General features: G+C 43.4%; 1 protein-coding gene and 1 long non-coding RNA gene across 7 annotated transcripts in view; one reads left to right on the forward strand and one right to left on the reverse strand.

Moving 5' to 3' along the window:
- The window catches only part of Wdr59 (WD repeat domain 59), a 77,942-nt gene extending 66,845 nt beyond the window's left edge, over positions 1-11,097 (reverse strand). For 3 of the 5 annotated variants that reach the window (XM_027406039.2, XM_027406037.2, XM_027406035.2), the window contains exon 1: positions 10,925-11,096. In XM_027406039.2, coding sequence (XP_027261840.1) covers positions 10,925-10,978 — 54 coding nt within the window. In that variant the 5' untranslated portion in view covers positions 10,979-11,096. Of the gene's footprint in view, positions 1-10,924 lie in introns of all 5 variants that reach the window. The other 2 variants (XM_027406036.2, XM_027406038.2) reach the window with 1 other exon arrangement.
- Positions 11,098-11,379: 282 nt separating this feature from the next.
- On the forward strand, positions 11,380-20,524 carry LOC107979755. 2 transcript variants are annotated; one of them, XR_003483420.2, is made up of 3 exons: positions 11,380-11,581; positions 13,244-13,342; positions 20,198-20,524. It is a non-coding gene; the product is annotated as an uncharacterized LOC107979755 (long non-coding RNA). The 2 variants fall into 2 exon arrangements; XR_004769281.1 differs by lacking the exon at positions 20,198-20,524 and having other exon boundaries at positions 13,244-13,417.
- The last annotated feature ends 829 nt before the right edge of the window (positions 20,525-21,353 follow it).

The raw sequence follows: 21,353 nt of genomic DNA on the forward strand, positions 1-21,353 counted from the left end.
CTAGGGGACCAGGGACCTACAAAGTGACAGATTCAGACTGGGGGAATGAGTATGTTCTAAAAATGATGATGATGATGGACAGACATGAAAACTCATTCGGATGTTCACTTTAAACAGGTGAACTGTATGGTTAACTAACTACAGCTCAAAGATCTGTTACCAAAGAAAGCTCATGCAGCTGAGTGTGGTAGTACACGTTTGTAGTCTCAGCCTTGGGAGGCAGAGGCAAGAGGAACTCAGTGAGTTCAAGACTAGCGTGATCTACATAATGAATTCCAGCCAAGGCTACACAGTAAGAACTTTAAAAAATAAAAATAAAAAAAGAAAGAAAAAGAAAAAAGCTTATGTTTTAATATTTTCATTTTTTAAAAGACAACAATGGGTAATTATGTACTTAATAATAGCCAAATGACAGGAATAAATTATTTTACAAATCCTTTTTGGACTTGCAATTAAACTGATCTTGGGCTGGGCATAACAACATATACCTGTAACCTCAGCACTTGGAAGGTAGAGGCAAGGAAAACCAGGAAGTCAAAGTCATCTTGTTTTGTTTTGGTTTGTTTTTTTGTTTTATTTTGTTTTTCGAGACAGGGTTTCTCTGTGGCTTTGGAGGCTGTCCTGGAACTATCAAAGTCATCTTTAGCTAAACAGTGCATTCAAGGCCAGACTATGCCACACAAAACCCTGTCCAAAGAGAAGAAAGGGAGGGAGGGAGGGAGGAAGGGAGGAAGGGAGAAAGGAAAAGCATTTTGTCTGCTCATCCTTCCAATCAATGCAAACCAGACCTGGGTCAATTCTCCTAATACCAGTTTGTCACCGGCCTGAGAAAAGACTGTAATAAATGCATTATCAGATTTCAAAGACTGAAGCCACAAGCTGAAACCCACTGATACAACAAGAATCAGACCATTTCAAAGGAAAGATCCTATCTCTATATAAATTATAGAGACAGACACTGCTGCCAAAGCTGTCTTTGAGCTATCTTTGTCTAACATAACTACAAATTATCTAAGGCTCTTGTTCATACACTCAGCAAAAGAGGTGTTTCTTGGGAAGTCTACCCCTTTAATACAGGAACATCTCACCTCTCTGCAAACTCAAATGCCACACAGAGGATAGCACTGGGGAAGTCACCTCATCTTTACAGGACTCAGGTTCCTGATGTATAAAATATGAGGGTAGATGAACATCATCTAAAGATCTTCTCAGCTCCAAGTGTATTCCATGAAGGCACATTGGTTTCTGCCTTAGGTCATATTTCCATTGTACTAACAACACGTATAAAGCACTTAAAATATGTTGGCCACTGTGCTAAGTGCTCTGCACAGATACCCTCATTTAACCCTCCCAGCTACTCTACAGATGAAGCAGGGAAGAGGAAGGGCAACAGGCCTAGGCTAGCCTTATAAGTTTCCCTGTAAGCTCTTAGCTGCAGACTGAGAACTGGGATTTTGGGAGTGTTCACACCAATGCTGAGGCTCCCTGTGGCTACTCTGGAGCATGCTTTGCTCCTGAGGAGAGTTTGCACTTGTGGTACATGAGTAGTTCCTAATCCATCGGGATCCAAACAACACTTGGGGCACTGACACTGGAGGAATTAATGTCCTATGTGACTCCACCACGAAAGGACCCCAGGGAGGCTGGGGCTCCTTTTGTCCAATCTCTCTACTCCCTGTATCTTTGCTCTTTGATTTTGCTTTGTAGTCTTTTGCTGTACTTACTCATTATCCTGGGAGTGCTCTGGGGAGCACAAGTGCCTGGTGTTTGCTTTATGAAGAAACTGAAGCTTAGAAAGGTAGTAAGCCAGGATCACCGGGCACACTGGTGGGGTCACCTGGATCCAGCACAGCACTCTGGCTCCAAACCCTGACTTCTGTGCTACATCATACTTCTCACCACTTTTTTTTTTACAAACAAGTTAATTCAAATCTAATTTACTGTTTTGTTCTTGTGCTGGACTCAAGTTTTGTTTTTGTTGTCAGGGGTTTTGTTTGGTTTTTTAAATAGGGTCTCCTATAACGCAAGCTAGTCTCAAACTTGCTATGTAGTGGAAGATGATCTTGAATTCCTGATCCTCCTGTCTCTACCTCCTAGATGCTGGTATTAGAAACTTTGTATTTTTGGTGGTTTGAAAGAAAATAGCCCCCAAAGCTGGGCGATGGTGGCACACACCTTTAAACCCAGCACTCGGGAGGCAGAGGCACACGGATCTCTGTGGGTTTGAGACCAGCCTGGTCTACAAGAGCTAGTTCCAGGACAGCCTCCAAAGCCACAGGGAAACCTTGCCTTAAAACACCAGCCTCCCAAAATAAAAGAAAAATAGCCCCCAAAGGGAATGGCACTATTAGGAGGTGTGGCTTTGTTGCAGGAAGTGTCACTGTGGGGGCAGACTTTGAGGTTTCTTTTACTCAAACTTCCCTCAGTATGACAATCAGTCTACTTCCTGTTGTCTACAAGAAGTAGGACTCTCGGATGGAACTAGAAGAAACCATCCTGAGTGAGGTAACCCAGTCACAAAAAGACAAACATGGTATGTACTCACTCATATATGAATTTTAGACATAGAGCAAAGGTTTACCAGCCTATAATCCTCTTCACCAAAGAAACTAGGAAACATGAAGAACTCTAAGGGATAAATAGACCCCAGGAATGGGAAGTGGCATAAACTCCTGAAGTAATTGGGAGCATGAGGGTAGGGGAGAGGGTGCTGCCAGAATAAGAGCACAAGAAGAGGAGTAGAGGAGAGGAAATGGAGGAGCAGAGATATTGAGTAGGGGGAAGAATAGAGGAGAGAGAGCAGAATGAAAGATACCATATTAGAGGGTGCCACTATAGGTCCGAGAAGAGATCTGGAACTAGGGAGATCTCCAGAGACCTACAAGGATGACAAGATCTGACAATCCAGGCAATGGAGGAGAGGATAGCCTAGAAGCCCTTCCCCTAAAATGAGATTGATGACTTCTCTTTATGCCATCCTAGAGCCCTCATCCAGTGGCTGATAGAAGCAGAGACAGACATCCACAGATATACACTGAGCTGAAATCTGGAATTTAGTTGAAGAGAGGGAGGAATGAAGATCGAAGGGGTCTGACCAGGTTGGAGAAACCCACAGGAACAGTTGGCCTGAACAAGGGAGAGCACATCGACCCCAGATGCTGTCGGGGAGGCCAGTACAAGACTGATCCAGCTCCCTGAACATGGACGCCAAAAAGGAGGCCTCTGCACTCCAGGGAGCCTCTGGAAGTGGATTAGCACTTTTCCCTGGTGTAAGAAGGGACTTTGAGAGCCCATCCCACGTGAAGGGACACCCTAGCCCCGCCCCAGGTAACTCGACAGGTGTACCGGGAAATGCCTGTGAGGGCAGGGAGGTGAAGTCTGAGATGACGTAGAAGGAGGTTTAAAAAGAGCGGGGCTCACGTGGAAAGTCCTTCTCTCTTCTGCCCCCCCCCCCCACTGGCGCTGGTTCCAGCTCCCTCCCTCTCGCTTGACTGGTGTATCTCAATAAAGAAAACCTTAGCACTATTGGCTGCGGGCTGCTCACTCATCACGTGGCGCCCACCGGACCCACCACCCGCGCAGGTCCACACTGAGCTGGACACATGGGGAAGGGCCCAGGCCCAGCACAGGAAGATTTGGTGGACTTTGCAGAGAGTACCCTGCCTGGGGAGTGGTGGGTGGATGGGGTGGGGGACAGATTGGGGGTGGGGGAGGAGAGATGGGGGTGAGGGGAGGGAGAGGGAGAAGGGACTTACATGTGAAACAAGCCTGTTCCCTAACTTGAATTAATAATAATAATAATAAAAAGCTGTCCCAAAAACCTACAATAAGAAATGACATCCTAGTCAATAAAATTTTATGGAAATTTGAATATTCCTATGTAGCAGAATGATATTACACCCTTAACAAATGTATAAAACTTACTTACTCAAATCATAGTGTAATCTAAATTTGGCAGCTGGTTCAATAAAACTATCGGTTTAAAACAAAACAAATCAAAACAAAACAAAAAAGAAGTAGGACTCTCAACTACCAGTACCTGGTCTGCCTGCACGCTGCCATGTTCCCCACCATGATGATAATGGACTGAACCTCTGAAACTGTAAGTGAGACACCCCAATTAAATGCTTTCTTTATAAGAGTTGCCATGGTCAAGCTGGGTGGTGGTGGCACACACTTTTAATCCCAAGACTGTGGAGGCAGAGATAGACGGATCTCTGTGAGTTCAAAGCCAGCCTGGTCTACAGAGTGAGTTCCAGGACAGCCTCCAAAACTACAGAGAAACCCTGTCTCAATAAACAAACAAACAAATAAATAAATGAGTTGACATGGTCATGGTGTGTCTTAACAGCCATGAAAAACCAAACTAAGACAGTATTCATATCTTTTTCCTCTCTCTTTCCCTTGAGACAGGGTTTATCTATGTAGCCTTTGCTGTCCTGGAATTTACTGTATAGACCAGGCTAGCCTTGAACTCAGAGACTACCTGCCTCTGCCTCTCTGCCTCCTGAGTGCTGGAACTAAACATGTGTATAATCATGCCCAGTTTAGTATTGATATCTTAAAGTCACTTCCACTAACAATACCCCTACAATGTCTACAGTTTTCAAAATAAACTTTTTTCCTAAAGATTTATTTTACTTTTAATTATGTGACTCTTGGTGGGGAATATGTATATGTGAGCACTGGTATCCATGGAAACCAAAGACTGGATCTCCCAGAGCTGGAGTTATAGGCAATTGTGAGCAGCCCTACAAGGATGCCTGGACCGGAGTTTAATTCCCAGCATCCATATAAAAATAGCCAGGTATGCCAGGCAGTGGTGGTGTACACCTTTAGTCCCAGCACATGGGAGGCAGAGACAGGCAGATCTCTATGAGTTTGAGACCAACCCTGGTCTACAGAGAGAGTTCCAGGACAGGTTCCAAATCAAAGCTACAGAGAAAACCTGTTTTAAAATACAAACAAACAAAAAAAAAAAGAGAGCCAGGTGTATTGGGGCTGGAGAGACAGCTCAGTGTTTAAGAGAGTTTGCTGTTCTTCCAGAGGACCTGAGTTCAGTTCCCAGATGTTCACAACCTCCTGTTACTCTCTAGGTACAGGGAATTTGATATCCTCTTCTGGCCTCTGCAGGTACCCACATGAATGTGTGTACAAACACATCACACACACACACACACACTTGTTTTATTTTACTTTATGTGTATTTTGCCAGTATGTATGTCTGGGCTCTGTGCGTGTCCAGTGCTGGAAGAGGCCAGAAGTTGTTAAATGCTCTGGAAGTGGAGTTATAGACAGTTGTGAGCTATCACATGGGTGCTGGAAATCAAACCTGGGTCCTCTGGGGATTTGTTTGTTTTTCTTAACAGCCAGGTATTGTAACACGTGCTTGTAATCCCAGTACTAAGGAGGCAAAGACAGGTGGGTTACACACATCATCATCATCAATCATCATCATAATAATAAATTAAAATAGAAACAAATAAAAAACTAGGGCCTCAAGCATGACAGGCAAGCACTGTCTTATTAGCTACATCCCTAGCCCTAATTTAAAAATATCCAAAATTACATTTATTTATTTGTGTGTGTTGGGTATAGCAAGTGCACATGTCACACATGTCCCAGTGCCCATGTGGAAGTCAGAGGACAATTTTCAGGAGTCAGTTCTTTACTTCTACCATGTGAGCCCTGGGGACCAAACTCGGGTCATCAGCTTGACAGCAAACACTTTAGCCTGTGTTTTAGTTACTTGTCAATTGCTGTAACAAAACATCATGACCCGGGCAATTTATAAAAGTAAACATTTAATTGGGGGCTTATGGTTTCAGAGGGCTAGATTCCATGACCATCGTGGCAGGAAGTATGGCAACAGGCAAACAGGCATAGGGCTGTAACAGTAGCTGAGAGCTTACATCTTTTTGGGGGGGAGAAGGAGGGGACATTTAGAGGTAGGTTTTCTCTATGTAGCTCTGGATGTCTTGGAACTACCTCTGTAGACCAGGTTGGCCTCAAACTCACAGAGATCCACCTGCCTCTGCCTCTGAGTGCTGGGATTAAAGGCGTGCGCCAACACCTACTGATGAAAATTTCATCTTAAAGCACAAGCAGGAGGCAGAGAAAGCTAACTTGAAACCTCAATGCTGGCCCCTAGTGATACACCTCCTCCAAGACCACACCTCCTAATCCTTTCCAAACAGTTCCACCAACTGCAGACCAAGCATTCAAATCTATGAGTCTGGGAGCCATTCTCATTCAAACCACCACAGCTTGCTAAAATTATTTTTTAGAATATAAAATAAGAAAATGGTACCAAGTGGTGGTGGCGCACACCTATGACGCCAGCACTTGGGAGGCAGAGGCAGGCAGATCTCTGTGAGTTTGAGCCTGGTCTATAGAGCAAATTCCAGGGCAGCCAGGGTCGTTATACAGAGAAACCTTGCCTCAAAAAGAAGATATAAACAAACAACAAGAATATGGATCCTTTTTTTTTTGAGTTTATTATTCTGACCATCTTTTCTAGAGAGGCAATACGAAGCATTGGCTTTTTCTTTCTAGGTAGTAGAAAGTTAATAAAATCGGTTTCTGCCTCTTGCCAATCAGCATCAGAAAAAAAAAATAGGCAAATTCACACTTTAAATATACCATTTCAGCTAAATAGAAAAATCCAAAGGAAAAACAGAAACTCCCACAAGGCAGTTAAATTACCCAATTTACTTTATTCCCCTGCCATGTCAACTGCTGTTTAGGCTTAATTATTTGCTCCTACTTCATAGCACTCCAATATAGGTGTCAGCACCCTCTCTGCAGGTCTCTTCAGTTACATCTCTATAAAGAAATAGGGGTGAGACTTCCTGGGTTTCTGTGAGAATTAAAAGATTTATAGATTAGCATCTTCCAAATTAGCAGGCTTAGACACGTGATACATGTTCAGCTCTGTCCTGATCCCCAGTGAAAGTAATTAACAAGAAGGGTAACGGCAATATGTTTTTCCCCCTAAGAGTCTGGCACCTCCCTTGGGAAAGCAGGCCTCACACTGGCAATGCTGACAGAACCAAGTGTTTCAAGATCCCTTAATCCAAATAGCTGCTGGTCAAATTCTCCACGGCGACTACTTATCAGAGGGCACCACAGAGCAGAGTGGTGGGTGGCTCCCTCACATATTAATCCTCATGGCAAAAGACATAATGGGGTTTTAAGAAGACTCACATCACCCATTTACTGTAATCTAGATGTCCCTCAGTGTAGACCAACTGGATATTAACACAGAGCCTAGCAAGTGTGCACCCAGTAGGAGCTCAATAAATCCTTATTTTTAAAAGGGGATGGAACTGGGGGAATGGCTCAACAGTCAGAATACTTGCTTGCAACCTTGAGGACCAAAGTTCAGATCCCCAGAAACCCACATAAACATTGGATGGGCATGGTAGCCTGCCTGTAATTCTAGCCTTGGAAGGCTAAAAGAGGGGACCCCCAGAGGAAGACTAGTCACATTGGCAAGTTCTAGGCTTCACTGAGAGACCCTGCCTCAATGAATAAGGTGGAAAAGCTATCAAGATGATTCCTGACATCAACCTTGGGCCCCCAACCTGCATGTACACCTACCTACACATGTGTATACACATGCAAAAACAAGCCTACACATATACATGCACACTACAAACATAAAAACTGAAATAAGTCAACCAATCCTTATTAAATAAACAAGTGAATAAGTCTGGAACACAGAAAGTATTCAGGGCTAGAGAGATGACTCAGCCTTAGGTTAGGATTACAACCAAAAATATAAGAAAGTATTCAATAAATATTTGTTGAATAAATAGAAATTGCCAAGAAATGTCCTAAGTATCAGGAAAGGGAGATGTAATATTTATTATGGACCTATGTATAACACATTATGAGCCATTAAGAGATAAAATAAGCCGGATGATGATGGTGCACACCTTTGATGCTAGCACTCGAGAGGCAGAGACAGGCGGATATCTATGAGTTCAAGGTCAGCCTGGTCGACTGAGCGAGTTCCAAGACAGCCTCCGAAGCCACAGAGAAACCCAGTCTTGCAAACCCAAAAGAAAAGAGAGAGAGAGATAAAATAATACAATTGGCTCTGGGGTCAGAGACTGTCCAAATCCCAATGCCATCAGTCACATAAAGAAGGCCTTAGCCAAGTCTCTCACTATCAACCAAATAGGGATCAGCTTCCCCTTTTGGTATAAAAGGATAATACCTACTTAGCCTGCACGGCTCTTTCATTAAATAGAAAAAGAATATGAAGAGAAACTGCCTAGCACAAAGCTTGGCATTTGGAAGACTCAGTATAGAAAAATTATAAGAATATAGGGATATAGCTCAGTTAGTATTGTGCTTGCCTAGCATGCACAAAACCCTGAGTGCTGCATAAAACTATGTGTGGTAGTGCACACCAATGATCTCAATACTCGGGAAGTAAAGGCAGGAGGATCAGAAGTTCAAGGTCATCCTCAGCTACACATCAAGCTCAAAATCAACCTGTGGTACATGAAACTCTGTCTAAATAAAGAGGCCAGGTGTGGTAGTGCACACCTTTAATCCCAGGCCTTAAGAGACAGAGGCAGGGGGCTGGAGAAAAGGCTCAGCGGTTAAGAGCACTGACTGCTCTTCCAGAGGTCCTGAGTTCAATTCCCAGCAACCACATGTTGGCTCACAACCATCCGTTATGAGATCTGGTTCCCTCTTCTGGTGTGCAGATATACATGGAAGCAGAATGTTGTATACATAATAAATAAATAAAATCTTTAAAAAAAGAGAGAGAGAGAGAAAGAGAGAGAGACAGGCAGGAAGGTCTCTGTGAGTCTGAGGCCTGCCTGGTCTACATGAGTTCCAGGACAACCAAGGTTACATATGAGGCCCTACCTTTAAAAAGGTGGGGTGCTGGGGGTAGGAGTGGCCTAAGAGATGGCCCAGTGGTTAAAAGCACTAGTTCCTCTTCTTCCAGATATAGATTAGATTCCCAGAACCCACATGAAGGTTCAAAACTGTTTGTAACTCCGTGGTCTCTTCTGGCTTCTGCAGTCACCAGATATGCACATGGTACACACACAAACATACAGGTAAAACAACCATACACCTAACATTTTAAATGGGTGCCTTCAAGATGGCCCATAGAACAAAGATTCTTTCTACCATGGCTGCTGACCTGAGCTGGATGCTCAAACTCCACAGTAGAAGAGAATCAGCTCCCAAGGGTTATCCTCTAATCTCTATACACCCACACTCACTGTAATAAGATTTTTTTTTTTAATTTAAAGAAAGACAGAAAAGAAAAACCATTAAAAAATATTCAGCCAATGCAAACTTTTTTGTTTTGTTTTATTTTGTTTTAGACAGGATTTCTCTGGCTGGACAGCCCTGGCTGTCCTGAAACTCCCTCTATAGATCAGGCTGGCCTTGAACTCAGAGATCCTCCTACCTCTGCCTCCCCAGCACTGGATTAAAAATAATAGACACCACTGGCCGGCCTTTTGTTAAATTAGTTTTTTGTTGTTTGTTTTGTTTTTGTTTTTGTTTTTTTGGTTTTTCAAGACATGGTTTCTCTGCATTGCTCTGTAGCCTGTCCTGGAACTCGCTCTGTAGTCCAGGCTAGCCTTGAACTCACAGAGATCCGCCTGCCTCTGTCTCCCGAGTTCTGGGATTAAAGGCGTGCGTCACCACCACTTGGCCTGTATTAGTTTTTTTTTTTTTCCATTAATTTTGTGTGTATGTAGTGTGAGCACAAATGCCTTTCCATACATGTGGAGGTCAAGGAACAACTTCTGGGAGGTGGTTCTGTCCTTCCACCACATGGGTCCTGGAAATGGAACTCAGGTGTTCAGGCCTGTTGGCACAGTCACTTCATGAGACATTTCCATAGTATTTTTAAAGATATACATTTTATTATGTTTATTTATTTACTGTATATGGGTATGCCATGGGTTGTGTATGAAGGTAAGAGGAGTTGTATCTCTCTTTCTGATATGTGGGTCCTGGGAATTGAACTCAGATTGGCAGCCTTAGCAGGAAGTACCTTTACCAGCTGAGCCACCTTGCAGGCCCCCAAGGTTAACAATCTGAGGCTTGCCATATGCCTGTCACTGTGTCACATGTCTTAAACATGTAGCCTAATGCCAGGTGGTGGTGGCACATGTCTTTAATCCCAGCACTCAGGAGACAGAGGCAGGTGGGATCTGTGAATTTAAAGCCAGCCGGTCTACAGAGTGAGGTCCAGGACAGCCAGGGCTATACAGAAAAACCCTGTCTCTGTGGGGGGAAAAACAAAACAAAAAAACAAGCATGTGGCCTCAAAATTCTCAAGCCAGTGCCGTAGTATAATGACATCCCTTCTACAGGTAAGAAAACTGATGTGTAAAGAGTGATGTCAGGCATGGGCTTACACAGATGTCCGATCTATGCAATACACTTACTTTGTCAACAATATTTTCCACAGTAGCAACTACTTAGGTCGGGGTCTGAAACAGAGGCTCTATAAAGCAGGATTTCACAAATTCACCCCAAATATGTTACAAAGCGAGGTTGGTCCAAATCACTGGGGCTCAGAGAAGTTCTGCAACTTTCCCCGAAGTCACCAAGTGCAACCGACTGCCTCAGGGGGCGGACACCTCCCGGCTCGATACCTTGAACAAGGGAAGAATCCCTTCAGCATTTACTGCCTCAGAGTCCCAAGACCCATAAACCCGTGTGGAACCCTAAAACCCCGTACACGCCTACGTGTCCTGGCCAGTTATCAAAGCTCCTCTAGGCTCTCCTGACTCTGAGAGCTCCAGGTCAACACCACGTCCATCTCCCCATCCTGGGCAAAGTGATGGATGGGGCCGGCGTGAGATGAGGGGGGTAGGGGGAAGGAAGCCACGGAAGGCGCATGCCCAGGCAGCTCCATTCACGCACAGCTCACCTGAGAGTCCCGAAATTCCACCACCACGTTCTCGCTGCTCCAGCGTGCTGCCATCTCCTTACCCCCCGATCGTGGGGGTGCCTGTCGGCGACCCCCGACTCCAAACCCTGAGACTTCCCAGGCTAGTAAGCCCCACAACGCCTGGCAATAAATTTAGCCACGCCCATTTCCCCGCCCTCCGCTTGACCGCAATTCATTGGTTAATCTAATGATAGATCCCGCCCCATGTGCTGTCTCCCCCAACGGCGGACTTCGTATGCCCCCCAAAAACAGGAACGCCCCCTTCATCCGTCATCAGTACGAGTCACCGGGGCACACGCGGCTGTTGACACGCCCCTTTGCCGTGAGCTCGGTCGGGAATTGTAGTTCAGGGTTCGCACAGCGTCGGTGACCCGGGAAGAGCCGGAGGTTAGAGGGCAGATGCCAGTTGTTCTGTCTTCTTGCTGGTTGGTTGATGTTCCTGTATTCTCCTACACACAGCCTATAAACAAAACCGACATCCGTACCACACCTCTTCCGATGCCTGTCATCAAGGGTTTGAGAAATCTAAGGGCACATTTTATTGTTTCGTGCTGTTCCACCGCGCCTCTTAAGTGTTTAGAAGCTCCTGAGGGTATCCCCGCGACACTTTGGGGGTGGGGAGGCAAGTCCCCAAAGGTAAAAACAATTCCATAACCCTACTAACACGTTACTTTCACTTCTTCTCACCAGTGTGCGGTAGAGTTCTTTTTACTGTGTAGTACATAACCAATAGAGGGATGTACCCAGAGAGGTGACTTAAGCCGAATGTTAAATGACTTGCCACTCTTTTAGACAACATCGTTTTAGTTTGGGAAAGTGTAGCTCTAGGACTTTTGTTTGTTTGTTTGTTTTGTGGTTTTCTTCATTTAAGATGTGTAATTAAGCCGGCCGGTGGTGGTGCACTCCTTTAGTCTCAGCACTCGGGGAAGCAGAGGCAGGGGAAGCAGAGGCAGGCGAATCTCTGAGTTTGAGGCCAGCCTGGTTCTACAGAGCAGAGTTCCAGGGCAGTCAGGGTTGCACAGAGAAAAGATATGTAATTAGTGTTAATGAGAGTTGCTATTTAACTGTAATTTTTTTATTCACAACTTTAATTTCTAATAGTTACTCACTATCAAAACATTAATCCACACATATGTTTGTTGGAATCTTAAATAATTTTTGAGGGTGAAATAAAAAATAGTCAAGAGGTTTAGCATAAGAGGTAATAGTTGACTTCTTCAATCCCACTTTTGAAATCCAACGTTAACTGTCTTAGCATTGCTTTCTCAACTTTAGTGGAAATGCCTTGTCTTATTTAGCTGTTGTAAAATTCCAAGCACAGAGCCTGGCATGTTGCAAAGGCTCAAGTATAAACTATTATTCTTACTGTTACCAGTACTTCTTTTTTATTTTTATTTTATGTGCATTGGTGTTTTGCCTGCATGTCTTTCTGTATGAGGGTATCAGGTCTTGGAGTTACAGACAATTGCAAGCTGTTGTATGGTTGCTGGGAATTGATCCTGGGTCCTCTGGAAGAACAGCCAGTGCTCTTAACTCCTGAGCCATCTCTCTAGGCCTTATTACCAGTATTTCTGTGTGCAAGTCAATTGTATGAATGGAGAGAAGGCGTGGGCTCCTTTACCCCTAGAATGCTGGTTTCAAAGAGAAGACAAACTTTTCTGTAGGTTAGGGTGACCATCATCTCATTGTTGTCTGCCTGGAACAGTCCAGGTTTTAGCACTATAATCAACAAAAACTCTTGCATCCCAGAAAACCCTTCAGCACCAAAAAACTGGAACAATTGGTCCCTACACAGTAGATGAATACTTGGCAGAATGAATTGCATATTATAATAGACTTGCAAGCAATTTGTCAGGATGGAATAACCTAAATTGGGGACCTGAAATGGTACCTTGAAGGTAACATTTGAGTGTTTCAGTATATTAAGATTTTGATAGGGCACACTATCAAAAAGAAAAGTACTTCATTAAGAATGTAAACAAAGTGCCTGGTAGTATGGGGCACACCTTTAATCCCAGCACTTGGGAAGCAGAGGCAGGCAGATCTCTGAGTTTATGCCAGCTTGGTCTACAGAGTGAATTCCAGGCCAGCCAGAGCTATAAAGAGAAACCCTGTCTTAGAAAACAAAACAAAAAAATAAAATAAAAGTAAGTGTGAACAAAGAACCCTTGAAGTGTGAAGAATGAATTGTGTTCCAAAGATGTAAGGCTGTCCCCCAGTTTAACTCTGTTGTGGCACTATACTTCAAAGTACACATTGCTTTTTTAATTCAGTAATTATTTATTTAATGTTTCCAAGCTTCAGAACAGGAGCCTGGTCCATTTTGTTGGGTCCTGCTTGTTACTGCATATACCGACTGCTCCATGAATATTTGCTCTGAATGAATGCAAGCAGCAGGTAAGTAGTCATGATCCCAGAGAACTTTGTAGGTTGGAAGGACCTTCTGTGCAACCAAAAGAAACTTCAAAACTGTTCAAGCCCTTTGTGTGTGATTCTTTTTTAAAATATTTATTTTATTTATTTTTATTTGTGTGTGTGTAGGAAGGAGTGTGTGTGTGTATGTGTGTGTGTGTGTGTGTGTGTGTGTGTGTGTGTGTGTGTTGGAAGGAGTGTGTGTAGGTTTGGGGGGGGGTGGGGGGTTGGTAATGTACCCCAGATAAGAATGCCAGAAGAGAACATCAGATCCCCTGGAGCTAGAGTTACAGGTACTTGGTGATCCTCTTGGTATGAGTGCTTGGTATGATCCTCAGATCCTCTGCAAGAGCAGTATACCAATGAACCATCTCTCTATATCTGTGGAATTCTGTACGTCTAGGAGAAAACCAAGTATTTTTCTGAATTCTGTCTTTCCCATCCACCTATCATGTTTCTCTCACACATTGAAGCTCTTTAAAAGAATAAAAACAAAAACTACTAGAGAGAGATGGCTCAGTGATTAAGAACACTTGCTTTGAAATCATCAGGACCAGAATTTGGATCTCAGGAATATATAACAAATCTAGGCTCTAGTGTGCAACTGTAACACTAGATCCTAATTGGGTAGAGACAGGACAGGAGGATTACTGGAATTCATCCTAGCTGAGAAACCATGAGCTCTGGGTTTAGAGAGAGACCCTGCCTCAAAACAATAGATGGAAGAAACCTGATGCCTTCTTCTATATTACATAAAAACTTCTGGGGTGAATTGTAATGTCAAGTTCTAGTAATCCCAGGACTCAGGGTACACTATCAAAACAGGATCATTAGGGGGACGGAGAGGTGGGTCATTGGTTAAAGCACTTGCTGCTCTTTCAGAGGTCTGGAATTCATTTCCCAACACCCAAGTGGAGCTGCTCACAGCAGCATGTGACTTCAGCCCTAAGGGATCTGATGCCTTCTTCTGGCCTTAATGAGTACCTGCATATATGTGGCATACACACACATACACATAATAAAAAAAATCTTTTAAAAATTTCAGGCAAGGTGGCACATGACTTTAATCCCAGCACACAGGAAGCAGAGGCTAGTGGATCTCTGTGAGTTCAAGGTCAGCCTGGTCTACATACTGAGTTTTAGGACAGCCAGGGATACAGAATGAAATCCTGCCTCAAAAATAATAACAATAAATAAAAATGAAGATCACTTGAAATCAGGAGTTGTACCAGCCTCTATATCATAGTGAGACCTATCCCCAAACAAGAGACTATTCTAGTCTCTACTCCTACCTTCCTCTAATGGCCTTTCTTCTGTCACCCAGTGCCCTCCCATACCCAGTTCTCTATCACAAAGGACCAAGACTGCTCTAAAGATAAAGACCAGTCTAGCCTCAAAATAGTGATCCTCCTTCCTCAGCCTCCTAAGAACTGGGATTCTAGGCATGTTTCACCACACCCTGGGAAAATAAAATTTTGTATGTCTGTTCATGAAAGCACATCAGAATTAATGAGAATGTTAGTTAACATGATGTATTCTTGCTTGCCTATTAGCTGGAAGCAGTAAATAGTTTATAACTCTGTTGGTTGAGTGATTTCCAGTCAGGTATGGCTGATACTTAAGAGAGCATGACAGGGTGTAGGGGAACTTAAAGCCAGCAAAGGTAACGAACTAGTTAGGAAAGGCTCTGCTTGCATGTTTAAATTTGTTTTGGGGGATGGATAGAGATTAAGATATTAGAAAGCTCTGTCCATGTGTAGCTTAGTAATGTGCTGGATCACCCTTGTCTGAGCTTTTCTGCAGTACTTCCCCAACTCTCAGCTCCTTTGCTCACATTTCTCCAGATCTCCCACTCCTTCCTTTTTAAAAGTCAGGTTCCCCTGTAGACTAGGCTGGTCCAGAACTCACTGTAGCTCAAATGATTCTGATCTAATTCTCCTGCCTCCACCTCTCAAGTGCCAGGATAACAGGTTTGTGCTACCACGCCTGGCTTCCAGTTCTCAAATGCTGCACGTCTCGTGCTTTGAGCACAGAAAGTACTTTGTAACCGAGATCTTTGGTGCTCCCATCCTCAATGCTTTCTTCCTTTCACTTAGAAAGAATTATGGAGACGAAGCATCTGTGTCTTCCCAATTGCCTCCTCGGGCCCTTCTTTAACATCTTCCACCCCCACTGTGTCCCACCCACAAAGTCATGTCATGACTCTGCCATCAAAGACTGAGGACTCTGAAGCAAAATCAAAGACTCTCTAGCTGCTTGCACATCTGAGAGTAAGGGTGAATATCCTGTCTGTGGCAGAGACTGGGGAACATTGGCTATCCTTGTCACCTAAACCCCAATGTACTGACCACACAACAGGGCTCTTACCTTCGTGTCTTTCCAGAAGGTCACTTAATTAGCCAAGCCAAAGAAAAGCAAGATACACAGGAAACCTAGAAATCCAGGACCTCAGCTGGCTTTTAGCAGCAGCTAGACATGAAATTTCAACACAGCTGTGTTTTTCTTTTTCACTGGGTGCTAGAGAGGTGGCTTAGTGGTTAAGAGCACACACTGCTCTTACACAGCATCCATATTTGGTTCTTAGCACCCAAGTGCCTTTGACCTTCCTTGACACCTGAACCCACAGACACCACACACACACACACACACACACACAAAAAAAAAAAAAATAAGTACAAATGTAAAAAAAAAGTTAAAGGTAGATTGGTTCTGTAATTAGCTACTGTGAATAGAGCTGCAGTAAACACTGGTGTGCTGGTACCTATGTGACAGACTGACATGGAATTTTTTTGGTAAATAGTCAGGAGTGGTATAGCTGGATCACATGGTAGATCTATTTTTGGTGTTTTGAGGAACCGCAATACTGCGAATCTGATTTCCATACTGACTGGACTAGTTTACATTCCCACCAGCATTATATAAAACAATCCCTTCTCTTTCTAGTCTCCTGTTTCCTCTTCTGCAGGATGTGGAGGTAGCTCACTGCTCACCACCACCACCACTGAACCCTTTTACACCTGGAAACCCTGGACCCTTGCTCTGAGACCCACTAGTAATCTTCCTCTCTTTATCAATCAGCAAATATTTGAGGATGTGTTCACATGCTTAGCCTTCTGGCTTTGCGTATTTGGTTGCTTGTTTTTCTGCTCAAGTTTTCTCTTTTCCAGCAAAAGAGTAAAAACATAACAGAGCTCTGAGGGGTCAAGAGAATGTTTCTCAGTGGAAGACTTTTGTCTTTCCCAGTGGAAATGCTGGGGCTCCCTCAAAGCGGTGGGAGGCCCTCCCATCCTCTGACTCATCAAAACAGAGAGAAGTTTCCCATTGTGATCCAGGAGCTGGCCCTGACAATCTATCTCTTATTGTTTGAACTGTACAAGCCCCAGACTTCTTGCATGCTTCCTAAGATATTTGAAACAGGCTTTGCAGCAAAGTTGCCTGCGTTTTTACATTTGCAGTGGACTTTTGCAACACCTATTTTATCAGCTTTCTCCTGACTATTATAGAAGGTGGGCCAATCAATATTCATTAACCTTTCTGCATGAAACATTGCCATGAAGCAGCTCACTCATAAGCAGTAAGAACATAAAGATAAAACAGAAAAACGGAAGGTAGAAGTCAAGGGCCTGTAGCAATGGCTAGTGGTTAGGAGCTCTCATTGCTCTTCCAAGAGGACCCAGGTTTAGTTCCCACCAATCCATGCTAGGCAGCTCACAACTGCCTATAACTGTAGCTCCAGAGGATCCCACACCCTGTTCTGATCTACCCTGGCACCATCATATAAACATAAAATAAAATAAAAGTCTTTTCTTCTTTTTACGGGTAGAGGTCCAACTCAAAATAGGGACTCTGCTGTTATTTTAGGGGGTCACGGAATATTGCTAGGTTCTGAGACTCCATTTGTCTCTTGTCCCAACTCACAGCATCTGAACACATAGGAAAGGGTTTGCTGCCTTCCCCAGACCCATTAACCTTTTCCCTCCATGGTGCTAGGAATCCAGCCCAGTGCCCTGAGCTACACCAGTGCCTGACCACTGAGCTATACTTTCTCCCCACTTTTTTTTTTTTTGAGGCAGGTTCTTGCTTAATTACCCATGCTACCCTTAAACTCATCCTGTAATCCAGGTAGGTCTTAAACTCCCAATTTGCCTATCTCAACCTCTCAAGTAGCTAGGACTGCAGTCATGTGTCACACTGAACTGTATGTGGGTGTAGTTGTGAATGTGTGTGTCTACATGTTCAGTGAGTACAAGCACACATGTATGGGAGTGCATGTGCACATACGCATTGGAGGCCAGAGGAGAGGTTACACCAAGTGTCATTTTCCACCACTCTCCACCTTATGTATTGAACTAGGTTCTCTCACTGGCACCCAGAGCTTGCCATTTTGGTTAGACTAGCTAGCCAGCTTGCTCTAGGGATCACCTGTCTCCACCTTCCATGTACTTGAATTGCAGGAGGTTGTATGCCTACCTGGCATTTACATGGGTACTGAGGATGCAAACTCTTCTTTCACACTTTCCTCATTGTGGCATGGCAAATGCCTTACCTATGGAGCCATCGCACCAGCCCCTCACACTGGACTCTTGATGCAACAAATGACAACATGGAACTCCTCTAAGACTTTAGGACTGGGTGTATGCCTGCTTGTTGCAAAGTCATGAATTACTGCCAAGTAAAGGGGAGACTCAACTCTTGAACCCCAGCTCCACATTGTAATATAACTTCCAAGAGAAAATTGTCATTTGGGTACATGTACACGGTAGTGACAAGGGCTGTGTCTGAGAAGGGCACCAAAGCTCAGCACAAGTATGTTCCAGAAAGAAGGGACTCCACTCAGCTGTTTGGGTGGCAAGCCTATGAGCAGCAGCCTTTTAATAAACATTAAGACATAATATAAAACTACAGGCCAAATGGCTCATTTGCAAAAAGAAATATAGCGTGAAGCAGTCCTAATCTTTGTCATTTTGTTTAAAAGCATACAGAGCAAACAAAACTGTCATCTGGAGATTTCATGATAAGCATATTCACTTTAAAACACAGAAGCTCAGTTCTATTCTTACTGGCTATGGGACCTTTTAGTGTACATGTGGCATGTATTCATCTATCTATCCACCTACATTTACATGGCACAGTGAGCATGGCAGTAAACACCCATCCATAACCTTGGCATTCAGAAGGCAGAGGTAGGAAGATCAAGAATTCAAATCTAGCCTAGGGGACTACACAGTGAGATTCTGTTTCATAAATAAAAACAAGGTGCTGGAGAGATATCTCAGTGGTTACGAGCACTCATTGCTCTATCAGAGGACCTGAGTTCAGTTCCCAGCCCCACACCATGGTGGTTCCCAGCCAGTTCCTGGAGATCTGACTCCCTCTTCTGACCTCTGTGGGCACAGCATGTATGTGGTGCAATTATATATATACACAGGCAAAACATTTACACATATAAATCTAAAAAAGTTTAAATAAAAAATTTACATGGCAGATTGACAAAAATACTAAAATGCATATTATGTGGACAATGTTTTTCACTATTCTGTAACTCATAATGCCCTGGCTGCCACTGTCTCTCTCCCAAGGGGACCCCACTATGCTGCTTCATGTAGCTCTCCAATTTACATATGTGGATATACATAAATATCTTTATGTATGTGCTGAAAGCACATAGATATTTAGTTGAGGAAGAGGGAACTTGTTTTAATTTAAAAGGGGATACGTTCAATTTTCTCAATTTCTTCAAGCTTTGGGATAGCTCCTCAAGGCATGGTTGGAGAAAAATACATGGAAAATTTACTTGAAAGCTGAGGATGACGAAGAACTTTGATCTTCTACTTTGCATGTGCTGAGATTATAGGTATACACTACCATGCCCAGTTTATCTAATACTAGGGATTGAACCCAGTACTCTGCGCATACTGGGTAAGTACTCTACCAACTGAGCTACATTCTCAGCCTCTCAACCCATCTCTCACATCTCCACTTAGAGTCTTTGCCCTTCTTCTGGTCACCTGTCTTTTAATCAGCGCTGTGCTTTCTATCTCATGACACATAGTCATTCATATAGCAAATGTTTCTGACAGTGCATGCCAAGTACTGTTCTAGAGTGATCTTTATTGCATCATCAAGGATAAACCTGTAATGCTAGCACTTGGGAAGTAGAATCAGGAAAATCAGAAGTTCTAGATCATCCTTGTTTCAACTCTCTCTTCTGAGATCCCCTTCTGGAGTGCTTAGGATTGAACCCAAAGCCCTGCATACACGTGCTAGGTGTGGAGGTTTGAATAGGTGTGGCCCCCATAGACTCCTGTGTTCAAGTGCTTAGTCCTTAAGGAGGCAGTGGCGCTATTAGGAGGTGTGGCCTTGTTGGAGGAAGTGCGTCACTGTGGAGGAGGGCTTGAGTCTCAGTTGCTTAAGCCCAGGCTCAGTGGCACGTAGTACTTTTCATGCTATGTGATCAAGCATGAGGATTCTCAGCATCTTCTCCAGTACCATGTCTGCCCGCATGCTGCCATACTTTCTGCCATGATGATAAGAGTTTTTTCTTTTATAAGAGTTGCCTTGGTCATGGTGACTCTTTGCAGCAATAGAAATCTTAACTAAGACACCAGGCAGGCACTCTACCACTGATCTAGGTCCTCAGTCCAGATATATAGTATTATAGTAAACTTTATGTAACATGAAACTGATCTTCACAAATGTGTGATTCAATGTTTTGTTTTGTTTTTGTATACTCACAAGGATATATTCTTGTGAGATATATATTCACAACTCTAATTCCAGAACATTTTCATCACTTCAAAAAGAAACCCACTAATAGTCACTCTTCATCCTTCCTTTCAGGCCCTAGTGACCCTAATCTACCTCGATGGATTAGTCTACTCTGGACATTTCATGTACATATGGTCATACGACCATACAATAATGCAGTTATTAAATGAATGACTTCTATCTACCATTGCGTTTTCAAGGTACAACATTCATTATTGTTGTAGCATCTACTGTATTCCTTTTTATGATAGAGTATCAGTTCATTGTATAGACACCATTATTGCTTTAATCTGTTGATGAATATTTTGAGTTGTTTCCACTTTGGTTATTTCCAATAATGCTGCAGCCTGTTGTGGTGGTACAAGCCAGTAATCCTAGTACTTGGGAAGTAGAGGAATGAGCATCAGAAATTCAAGGTCATTCTTGTCTACACAGGGAATAAAGTGCTAGCCTGGGCTATGTAATACCTGGTCTCCAAAATACAAAACAAAACTAGGCCTGAAGAGATAGTTCAGTCAGTAAAGCACTTACCATACCTAGTAGGATCCCCACCGAAAAAGACAGGCACAACTGTGTGCATCTCTAATCCCAGTGCTGCAGAGGTAGGAATAGAAGGACCACTTGAGCTTACTTGCTAAGGAGTCTAGCCAATTAGTGAGCTTCTGGGTGGGTAAAGAACCTATTTCAACAAACAAGGCAGAGAAGTGATTGTGGCAGACATCCTATATCCACTTCTGGTTTCCAGATGCTTCTCCACACAAAAACAGACACACACACACACACACACACACACACACACACAAAACCAAGTAATGAGGCTATGCACATTCCTATATAAGTTCTTTTGTGGATGTTTGTTTCATTTCCTTAGAAATATACCTAAAAGCCAGGTGTAGTGGTACATACCTTTGATCCCAGCAGGAAGGCAGATGAATCTCTGAGTTCGAGGCCAGCCTAGTCTACATAAGTGGTTTTAGGACAGCCAGACCTACCCAGACAATCCCTGTCATGAAAACCAAAAAAATAAAAAGGAAAAAATATATACTTAATAATGGAATGGCTAGGTCATATTGTATCTTTTTATTTTGTTTTTTGAGATAGGAACTTATTGTGTAGTTTTGGCTGACCTGAAATTCACTATGTAGACCAGACTGGACTTAAGCTCACAGTCAGCCTCCTGTCTCTGTCTCCCTAGTGCTGGGATTGAAGATGTGTGTCCATCATACCA

Source organism: Cricetulus griseus, chromosome 3, assembly GCF_003668045.3.
Source record: "Cricetulus griseus strain 17A/GY chromosome 3, alternate assembly CriGri-PICRH-1.0, whole genome shotgun sequence".
Taxonomy (NCBI): Eukaryota; Metazoa; Chordata; class Mammalia; order Rodentia; family Cricetidae; genus Cricetulus; species Cricetulus griseus.